The sequence below is a fragment of the Ptychodera flava genome, assembly GCF_041260155.1.
Source record: "Ptychodera flava strain L36383 chromosome 3 unlocalized genomic scaffold, AS_Pfla_20210202 Scaffold_27__1_contigs__length_13241970_pilon, whole genome shotgun sequence".
NCBI classification, from domain to species: domain Eukaryota; kingdom Metazoa; phylum Hemichordata; class Enteropneusta; family Ptychoderidae; genus Ptychodera; species Ptychodera flava.
Window position 1 is genome coordinate 11522139 of NW_027248281.1, and position 11532 is coordinate 11533670.

An 11532-nucleotide genomic window follows, 5' to 3' on the forward strand; every position below is an offset into this window, starting at 1 on the left:
GAAAGTATGTAATGTACAGTTCTTTATCTAATAAGGAACGAAAATTGCTTCAACCTTATATTGATATAATATAGCCTAGCCTATCTCTATCTCCTTTCTCTTGTTGAATGTATCTTCTCAGCTTTTAAATTTCTATTTCTAGAGAAGTATATTTACTGTCGCATACTTTAAATATTCAAGGTCTACCGAGTACCCCGAGCCGACACTGTTGAAACTGCTACGCTTTATAATTGCTTTGTCTACGAGTTCTTTGCTTACCAAACGGACTAAATTAACCCCTTTGATATTAGCGTTTATTTCGGTCTGTTGTCGACAAATTGCATGGTTAGCCAAACGCTATTAGATTGTCGGTTAAAAGCTAGCCGTCAATGTGAACATAATATTAGCATGGAAATTGGCAGGTATTGCCTGGCGACGGTATTCAGTGCAACCGACAGGTGAACTTTCTTGAAAAGATCAACGTAGTTGTCCATTGTATCTGATATGAAAGTACTTTCCCGTCACTTGTAATCCACTTAGCGTATTATGATATGTACATTGATGTTTTTCATGCAAAAGTATGAAATTTAGAAAGCACTACCCCTTTTACCAGTAGGAATCATGAGTGACAAAACTCCCTTGACTGCTAAATCAATGTTATATTCATTTTATGATCTTCTTTACCATAACTTCTGCTATAAGGTGAAAGGTAACTGCGGATGACGTTTTGACATAATATTCGTGGGTAACGATGGTAAAGTTCTCATATTTGTCATATACCGACATGAACAACAATTGTACCGACTGCCGATGAGCAGAGTGCATTATTTACTTTCCCATTAATCATCTCACACGCCTTTAAAGTGTTAAATGTACCTCTAATCACTTGAATGTATTTAAAATCACTTTTATTTTTTTAGTTCGAATTCGATTGAAACCACCGTATTTTATGCTGGTTCTTTTTTAATCTTTCGATACCAGTCATTTTAAGTACAGAAAAATCCCCTCCCCTCAAAAAAAACAATCTGAAAACATTTTATATCATGCGTTGTTCTCTCTTTGCGTGAAGATATAAATTTTGTTCACGATAACTTTGACGGGATACTTGCCAATTTTATACTTGAAGGAATATTTCGAATTAGTACAATTTTGTAAAATAATGCTTTTCACATGTTAAAACTTTTGTATATTTTCAGTTTTGTCACTGATGATATTATCTTTGCCACGTAAACGGGCTAACATTAATTCACAACTTGAAAAAACGTGGGCGAAGATTTAAGAATTGTTTATGTATTGTTTTCGTATCAACACTTAATCATGACACTTAGCCAAAGGCAGACGGTGTACGCAAGTGTTGCTTATTGTGTCGCTAAATGCAGTCGTCTGGAAAAAATATCACTGAAAGACGCACAAACAAATAATAAAGGACCTATTGTCGTATAACAGGTCTCAAAATCTCAAAGCACTACGATGAATACTGGCAGTGTAATTTTTATTAGTCTAGAATGTCAGTTTTCGGCAATCTTCGTTTATATGAGCTAGTTTACAAGACGTCTATAAATCAAATGGTGATAAGTGTTACCTATGGTACGAGAAAATCTGCCAGTAGATTTTCTCCGGTCTGTTCCTTTGTAAACATTGGGTATTTATGTTGGACTACCATGATAACAGTTCATATCACAGTACGTTATTCCTTTCTAGAGCCTCTCATATTGTGAGAAACGAGTGTGTTCTGCTATCAGACGAATGGTTCAGTCTAAATCTTTAAAATCATATCCCACTTGACACCTTTACCAGCCCCAGTGATTGGTAGTTTTATCGACAACTGGTCATTATAAACTATTTTATCTCGGCAAGACAGTTAAAACTTGGAAGATTGCCAACCGAAACGACAACCCTAAAAAGGTGGGCACCTCCTTTCGCGACACTGTGAGGCAGACAGACTGTAGACGCAGTGCATTTTGGGAAAAGCTATTCTCATCAGCATGGTTTGTTGAAGGTAAGTAACGGGTGATCCACTGTCTTTTCTGAAACTTTTTCCAAACCAAATTCACACAATGAGATTGCGTAACCCACTATCAACCCGAGTGGCTCCATTTTGTGAACCCTTTACTTCGGTTTCCTCGATTTGTGTGTCCTATAAAAACGTAGTGGAGTCCGGTCCTCGAAAAAAAGGGGCGTGTATAAGTGAAACGACATCGAAACCGCAGATTGAGTAGAAGCAGTACGTCTCGTTTCGAAGTGTACATCAGTCGTTAGAAATGCTACTGGTTTGTCTTACACCCTGCACTGCCATAAAGAGAAGGGAATCATAAAAAACACCCATGGTTTTCGTTGACAAAAAAGTGACCTTTGTACTTTGCTTGCGCGCCTGTAAGCACGATTAGCGATGTAAACGATGGGGTAATTCTGCGACCTTTGCCCTAATTATGGCTACCTCCAAATAACCACTCATGATTACTCTTAATCAAACGATAACTGATACATGTGTCATGTGACAACCAGAATAGCAGTATCGGCATTTCGACATTCAGAGAGACTTTCATAAAATTGTATCTCTGACGGATCGAAAATCATCGCGTAAACTAGACGTTGCCTCAAGTAAGGGTACGATAAAACGACTATCGTAAGTGTCAATTAACAGAATCGTAAAAATACAAACCATGCGGTCTATATAAACACTGTCAACACTTTCTTAGCATATTTTTAATCACTTGTACATTCGACAGAAAGTTGTCAAACGGGGCAAATAATTCATTGGACGTCTTAATTTGTCGCTAAACTGTACTCGATGTCTGGCATCAAAAGTTTGCGCTTTGAAAGTTCGTGAAAAGGGTGGGAAGGAGAGAGGAATTCTATCTCAAGGAAGGAATTTTGTTGCTGAACTTTACTAGACAATCCGAGATGGTACCATAACAGTAAAGATTAGCGACAGTATCGTCTTTCTTATTTGAGACGAATCATTGATAGTGTTGAGCTTCACACAAAGGGTGCCTGGACCTCCCGGCTAAACCTGGATTAAATATGTCATTTAAATTTCTGAACTTATATTTTGACTTCTGGAAAAGGTCATGAGTTGAAATTGATTAAATCAAGGAATTGCCTGATTGTGGGTTCTAGATCATTTTCTTTAATATCTTAATAATGTTATCATAATTTATTGATCTCTGTCAAGCCTTTCCCCTCAACAAAAATACTTATACAGTAATACAATTTTGCGTTCACAAAGAAGTTACATGATAACACTTACACTCTGATTCATTGGTAACCTATAGTACAGATTTACAGGGGGAGTTACGGGGTATGAGTACCAATTTTCAAACCTGTTTTGCTGTCAAGTTGAAAGAATAACACCATTAAGTCTTGGTGATCTGGCAAAACTAAGTCTGGAAACTTGAAGTTTAACGTAGTATTTTATTAGAATGAAAACATAATGAAAACATAAGCGGAAAATTCTAAATTTGAAAAGAAGGCACACTTACGCACTTGATGTTCCTTTCCTGGTTTAGTCATATCCTAACAGATGTGTTTCTCTTCACATGAAATCTTGCTGAGAGAAAGAGAGAGAGAGAGAGAGAGAGAGAGAGAGAGAGAGAGAGAGAGAGAGAGAGAGAGAGAGAGAGAGAAAGAGATTCCGTCTGCCAAAACATGTCGTCATGTTTCTTAATCTATACAACTGTAGTAGTTGTAGTCGTGAAAACACGGCAAAGTTCATGCAGGTGTCACAAGGGCCTTGAACCGGCATGTATGCCAGCTCTACCCTAACTGAATAACACGTGGTCAGTGCCTGTATCAGAAAAGTAGAACGGTAGAACATTCTACCTTTAAAGAAGTCGTCGTAACCTTTTTACCTTTTTGCCCGCTGGGGATTTGCATATAATGACTACAACCAAGTTTCTCCTGCTTTTTAGAGGTGTTTATATATCTTTACGTGCCGTAGGAGTTTGTCACCTACGACTGTGAGGTCAGCGATGAACCCCAGATGAGTTTGAGTGGTGTGACCCCGTCACAGTTTGCATGAGTTTGTGCCCCGTGTGCGCTAAAGCGATAAATACATTACTAGTGTCGCAAAGATTAACTTCTCCCAAGGCAAACATTTTTAAAGGGTCGTAGTGTCCCGAGCACGTTGAAATGGTTATTCAAGCACCTGTCAAATGCCCTACATACACTGTACCAGCGTCATGCCAGTGCCCCTCGGTGTGAGAAAGATAAACAAACACCAATATGGACTTTTCGAATGTACTCTGCACTATTGGTACAAAGCATAACGAATCATAGCAGAAAAGACGAGATGTCCCTACATGTCACGGTTCTCCGATAATTGTGACCTAAACTAAACATATGTACGGATGCATTCAGTACAACTTTGATGCCAAACCCTTGAGTGAACATGTTACTGTATTTGCGAAGATTCTAGATCTATATCAACACTTGAGACACAAAAGGAAAAAAAATTAAAATTATGGGCATGGTTGAGATTAAATTGAAAAGGGTCCATTCTATTCATTCCTGAAGACATGGCACTTATTCGACGAATAAATCGTTATATTTTGAGATAATAAGATAATTACATAAAGTAATCATTTGCTCTTGTTATCTTGTGACATGTTCAGTTGAGCTCTGACACGATTTGTCATTGGCAGATATTTCTATAGGAATCCTCAGATATCTTATATTTCGAAGTATTCAAAGGTCACACTAGGATAGAGTCTAAGGCTTGAGAGGCTAGCTAGACCCGCCCCGTTAACATTTTTCAAGACGGTAGGCTACGTTTGGCGTTGTTAGAGCTTGTCTCTGTGCCGAGGGCAAGAACAGCTGCATTGCTATCCTGTGTATTCTGAGTTGTGGATTTGTACGACCGTAAGTGACAGCCATGAAACAGACTTGAGAGAGTCATGTTATCGTATTCCCGTCATCGTAAAGTACAATTACAACAGCATCATCAAAAATCTTCCGAATAACTGGGACAGACATTTTATCTTTGTAAGAAGTCCTTGAAGTGATCTTATGGGTAGACATAGGTTTTAGCGTTAAATTGTTAATACCTACTGCAATCTGGGAATATTTTTGCACTTTACGACATTGAACAGATCTCTAAAAGTCACCAGCGCGTCGACGGTCGCACCTGCAGTGTCAATCAGGGGTCGAATTATTTGATTCTGTGTACGAATCTCGTACACTCAAATGTCAAAATGAAAGGCCAAGTGCATAGTTAACAATCATGTCTCAATTTACGGTCAACGGTCAATTATTAGTATGATGCCTATCAGCTCTCCTTATAGCGTATTAATAATATGAGGTGTCATATGTTGTTGGTCTAGTCATGTGATTTAGAGAAAGAGCTGATTGTGTTATCGTTCATTGAAAGCACTGATTCAAACTCCTTATCACTACATTCTTTATTTTGCCGCTGAGCACTTTATATTTGCTAGTCAGAAAGTTTCTGTTTTGCTAAGTATGTGCTTAACAGCTATGCTTGTTCATGTAGTTTGCCCTAGACGACTTTCTAACACTATCCTTGTTCCAATTATCAAAGACAAAAATAGTGATATTACAGATAAAAACAATTATCGTCCTGTTGCACTTTCCACTATTGCTTCTAAAATAATTGAACTTGTTTTATTGCGTCACATTGATTCTTATCTGGGAACGACTGATAACCAATTTGGTTTTAAGTCAGGACATTCCACTGATATGTGCGTCTTTATTTTGAAGGAAATTATCAATTATTATAGACAACATGGTAGTAATGTATTTATCACATTTATGGACGCCTCTAAGGCTTTTGACAGAGTGAACCATTGGACGCTTTTCAAGAAATTAATTCAACGTAAAATTCCCATTTACCTTGTCAGATTCTTGTCAAATGGTATCGAACTCAAACTATTATTATTCGTTGGGGTACATGTTTATCTGAGGGTTTTACTGTCACTAACGGTGTAAAGCAAGGTGGTATTTTATCACCAAAGCTCTTTAATATCTATATTGATAATTTGAGTGTTCTCTTATCAAACTTGAATACTGGCTGTAATATTGGTGGCATTTTTGTTAATCACTTAATGTACGCGGATGATATCTGCTTGATTAGTCCTTCTGTCAAAGGTACACAAAAGTTAATAGATCTCTGTACTCATTATAGTGATATTCATGACATCATTTCAACAGTAAAAAGACTAACTGTATGTGCGTGTTTGCGAATCACAGTAAGATTCGGCGCATTCCATGTGTGTATCTGAACGGGGTTAAATTAACCTTTGTTGTTAAGAAAAAACATCTAGGGTTCGTGTTAACTGACCATTTCAGAGATGATGATGACATTGAGCGGCAGACGAGATATTTTTACGTAGTAGCGAATATGCTAATGAGAAAATTCCACATGTGTACTTTTCATGTTAAATGCATTCTATTTAAAGCGTATTGTTATCAGTTGTATGGGGGACCAATATGGAATAGCTATTATGCAAATGTCTGAGAAAATTGAAAGTTGCTTACAATAATGCTGCACGACTGTTATTGGGTTATGAGAAACGGAGCAGCGCGAGTCTAATGTTTGTATCTAACAGAATAAGCAACTTTGATGCTCTTCTGAGAAATCAGATAAACAGCCTGAGACAAAGACTTTTGAAAAGTAGCAATGCAATTGTACGAAATGTATGTAAATCATTGTACTTCAACTCAGAGATGGTAAAACACTGGAATAAGTTACTCTATGTTTAAATGTCTGTTTAAAAAGAAACCCATTGGATTATGTATGTAGATATAATCAATTTTTCTATCTTTTCAACCATAATTTAATTTTGTAACTGAATTTTCATACTATTGCCTTATTTGACTATTATATGGACGCTCAAGTCCGAAATAAAGATATAATAATAATAATAAAAAACATACATTTTTATAGCCTTATGATCAGATGCCTCTATTTCATTTTCCAAAGGTTGCACGATCGATTGCCGATCACCAAAGCAAGAATAATAATGGGGTTGGTGCAAGTATTTCGCCGTATGCAACTCTGTCAGTGCAACTTCATATAGTCGCTTTGTGAGTAGCGAAACACTGGCAATGTCTGCCAGCAAAAGAAAAAAAACCCAAAACCCAAAACGCAAAATGTTGATATTCACACAGATTCCTGATCGAAGTTATGAGTATTGTCGTTTTTTATGCAAATGTGTATTTCCAAATCTCGTGAAATTTACGTACACCTCAACCTGCCCAATAGTAGTCGACATGGGATGATGATTGCGACGAATTTGATGACTAATGTGATGGTAGTACAGCTAATAGTATTGTATGGACGATGTTGATTAAGTTGATTACGAAAATATTTGTATGACTGACACATATTCAATACTTTCATCGCTGTGATTAAAATTGCATGGCTCAATTCGTATAAGATTATGATTCAGTGAAATATAACATGTCATAGAGGACGCCTCGGCGACGTTTGTTTATTAAGAGACATTATAACTTGTTTTTAGTGAGAGATCAGTGAGATTGATGAGATGAGAATGGATACGATTCGTTAAGCAATATACAGAAGCAACACTCACAATTGAACGCTAGTCTCTACTGAAAACTGATCGATTTGACTCAGTGATAGAAGTTCAATGTTAAACATTTTTATCCAGGTATATGCAGGAAGTCAACCATGGCATAATGCAGAAGACTTTAAGGCTCGGGTTGTGTCCTATCACATATCTAAGAGTTAATGAACATACATTGTATCCACAGAAGCTCTCATATAGCAATGATTAAACGTTGCTTAATTTACTGCACTGACGATACTTGCTAGCGGGAACAAAGGAGAGTGTCACCATCTGACACGTATCATTTATTAAGCTGGATATCGCTATCACTCACTCTACCGGACTGTTAAAGATTACCTGAAGATATGCATAGCGTATTTGAAAGTCATAAAAGAAAAAAAAAGTTTCAGTTATGATGACCGGATGTAGTAAAACTTGTCGTAAGAAGAAAGAGCATATTACACTACTTATATGTCTCATTATATTTTTCGTTTCTAGGCTTTCAAGAAGTACAGGTGTATACTGCATGCGGTATACTTTACTCACTATCAACGCTTGCGATATATTTAACGTGATTTCTTGCCGGTAAATTCTTCAGATGCAAGCGACCCCTGAACAAAATCAGCGTACTAGTCTGAAGGGACTGTTCCAGGGCTGCCCGGTGGTACACCTCCAGTTTAAAGCCTAAATAGCTTGTTCTTCTCAGTGAAAATTCAGATTTGAAGATAGTCGATTTTAAAGATGGCAGACAGTTGCTGTAATGCACTTTCATTGTTTTGCTTTCTGTTCCATATGTTTTTTACGACAGGTGAGTAAATCAAACCGCTCTCTAACTCTGCTTTAACATGTAGTAACTATTAATGCAACACAGATGATTAAGTTTTAATAGACGCTACGTAACTGTGGTCCTGTAGATTGTCACCGTAAGATGAAATTTCACATATATTTTGGTGACTTGAACTTCTTCCATAATCTGTGACTTCAAAAAAAAATATTTTGATGAAGAATTAACTCACCATATATATTCAAGCAACAGTCGATAATCGTGTGCTGTTTCTGATAAAATGTACCAAGTTCGCTGTGTTGTTTAAAATCAAAATCAATTCTTCCTAAATCATTAAAAAGTACAAATGCGCTCATCATACCTTGTAATACAGAAAGTCTACACAATGACATAGGATGACTTGGTTGAAATCTATGTATAATACGAAATACAATCACCTGTAATTTCAGTTTTGAATCTCGCGTTCTTGACACGGCTTGAAAATCGTTTTTACATTCACGTTTATCTCCTGTCATTATTTTCCGAAAACTGCGTTATTCAAAAGCAATACGTAAAGAATTGTCATCGTTTGACAGTGTGTGACAGTGTCAAAGGTCAATTCCTTAAAATCAGCGAAAGACTTTTCTCACTCGTATCGCTTCTAATGATCAACCATTCTATTATTGAGGAGAGTACAGATATCTAGGAAACTGAAGAATTCCCGCATTTTGTTATCAACCATTTGCCAAGAATTGTACTTTTTAGTGGTGAAGGTGTAGGGCTTGCTCTGATTCTCGTCTTTATAGAAGAACAAACACGGAAAATGTATTATTACCCTGGCTTCTCATGGTACAATCATCATCTGTTACTTATTGGTTTTGTTTTCTTAGGATTGGAAAGTGAAGTTCTGAAAGTACACCCTGGTAACGTGGAGTATGTCGTGAACGAAGGATCCCAATTATTGGTCGCTTTTGTGGTTGAAACCAACCGTGCAATCAGCGAGAATGACAGAATTGACGTGGAAATGTCGTATAATTCAAGTGTCACCATCGACGAAAGTTTATCGCTTGATGTCACTTCATTCAGCGTTGGTAACTACAGCGTTTATTTGCAGATCAACCAAGGCAACATTTTCATGACATTCGGGATCGATAGTGTCAGCAAAGCAGTCCAAGGAGAGTATGAAGTAAGGATTCACATTGTGGAAGAGGATTCCCGTCTTATCGTGTCTCAAGGACATACAAAATTTAACGTCACTATTCGACAGGGTAAGTGTTAAGAATACATACAGGTCCCTTTAATTTTACCAAGCATTTTAACCTTAGAATGGCTACCTATTCACCTCTCTCTCTGTCTCTCTCTGTTTCTCTCTCTCTCTCTCTCTCTCTCTCTCTCTCTCTCTCTCTCTCTCTCTCTCTCTCGTACGACTATCTTGTAAGCACTTTCAGAAGGTCTTTTTATTAGGATCTGATTTATACATTTCTTGTCTGCACAACAGATAAGGAGACTGCGCAAGTCACTGCAAGTTATCGAAGACACCGGATGAGCTGGCATCGCTATTCAAGAAGTTACCACCGTAAAAGAAATCATGTCAGTGGAAACGCACAATAATAAAAAAACAACAACCGAGTAATCTTTCTTGTGATTTTCTCGTAGCTCAAGAATTATCTTCATCGTGTAATGGGACATTTCATATTCATGTGCGAAAATTCTCGCCATTGATGTCGCATATACTGTAGCAGATATCGGAATGACTGTTATTTAGATGCAAGTGACAAACAATGCTACAATGGCGCAGTATTGTGACGGATCGGACTTTGTGCCATTGACTGATTTGATGTGTCACGTGATTTATAATTAAGCCAGGAATAGACACAAAAAGACATTCTGAACACTCTTGGTTGAGTAGAAGTCTTCTTTATAGAACATGAGGATGGGAGTTTTTCGTCGATCTGTTTCCTGTTACAATTGACAACATTTTCAATTGACATTTCATAGCATTAAACTGAGAAATCGCATATTTTTTGCATTGGTTGATCAACTAGCCAGGCGAGCAACCGAAGCATCAGAGGCAATATTTATCAAAGAAAGTTGCCAAGAAATCCTGTCATGCGGCTCGTACCACCATCCTCACAAATTGAATGTGCGACTTTTATTCGCATCTTCTAAATAATAGAAATACTTTTATTTGACGTCCGTATAGAATGCAATGTACCGTAAAGCCGTTATGACTCAGATAAGACCCATGTTAACGCATATGCGATTTAACAGCCTAAGAAGAAGAAAAGATATACTTTTAAAAATATTTCGCGGTTTTTTTTATATAGAATACGAGTACATTTTCTTGCTAATCTACAAAAGGTGCGTGAAAATGCGACTTAGTAGCAATGCATATACGACATATGGTGTGAAACACGCCCAACGCTTATTAACAAATGAATTCTTGTTGAGTTCAGTTTTGAACCATATAACACAGGAAATCACATACATCCGCATTATGTTGACAAGATTAGACTAGACTCTATAGGTTAACATTACTTTTGATGCATAACAGGAAATTGTGATTTACGAAATGTTAAAAAAAAACACAATAAAAAAACTATGTTTTAATGATTTTACACACGGACCCTGGAGCTGCCACAGTTTCTGAAGTGTTTGCTACACTAAGAAATACCCAAGCAACGGTCAAAGGTAACCAAGCTAGACCAAAGTGTGAAAAGTACAGTATACAGAAAACGGAAACAGAAGAAAGAATCGTTTGTGTGTTATGTCACATGCAGGTTAAAACTCTTTGCCTGAAGTCAAACAAAAATTACGAAGCCGTAAGTTTATTATCGTTACGAGATTTGCATCTCGTAAAAGTAAGCTCCCGGTTACAAGATTCTGTGGTGTACGGGTTCGTGATTCCGTTTGGTGTGTGTGCAGACACATGCTATGACCGAGTTTTTCAGTCTAATACCATCCAACTTTCATCAGCTACAGAAATCATCATCCAATAATGTGTTAGGGAAGCCTAATGAAAAGAACATTAGACAAAACTGTCGAAGTAGGTTGTGAAGTTCACTGTTCTGGTACCATTTCTGACTCACAAATGTTCACAAATGTTCTGACTTTTCGTTGTAGCCATAAAGCTGCTCTTTTGACCGTACATGTCGTTCAGTCGATAAAAATGTCTTTTACCCATGCCTCTTGAAGTCAAACACCAACTCTCAGCCGATAATAAATGGCCATCGACATTACTCAGTTCATTTTCATGTTGACAGT

At 37.2% G+C, this 11532-nt stretch overlaps 1 protein-coding gene across 1 annotated transcript; it reads left to right on the forward strand.

The window, feature by feature from the left end:
- The first annotated feature begins 1619 nt into the window (after positions 1-1619).
- Positions 1620-10894, forward strand: LOC139126488 (uncharacterized). Its single transcript, XM_070692544.1, has 4 exons — positions 1620-1978; positions 8004-8313; positions 9159-9536; positions 9767-10894. The coding sequence occupies exons 2-4, from the start codon at positions 8247-8249 to the stop codon at positions 9877-9879; spliced, it is 558 nt and encodes a 185-aa protein (XP_070548645.1). The 5' UTR covers positions 1620-1978; positions 8004-8246; the 3' UTR covers positions 9880-10894.
- Positions 10895-11532: the final 638 nt, after the last annotated feature.

Bases quoted from the DNA above. Each gene is read 5' to 3' on its own strand.
- LOC139126488 (XM_070692544.1), top strand. From the start codon at position 8,247: ATGGCAGACAGTTGCTGTAATGCACTTTCATTGTTTTGCTTTCTGTTC. The intron at 8,314-9,158 runs GTGAGTAAATCA...TTGTTTTCTTAG, and splicing joins CCATATGTTTTTTACGACAG to GATTGGAAAGTGAAGTTCTG. The intron at 9,537-9,766 runs GTAAGTGTTAAG...TCTGCACAACAG, and splicing joins TAACGTCACTATTCGACAGG to ATAAGGAGACTGCGCAAGTC.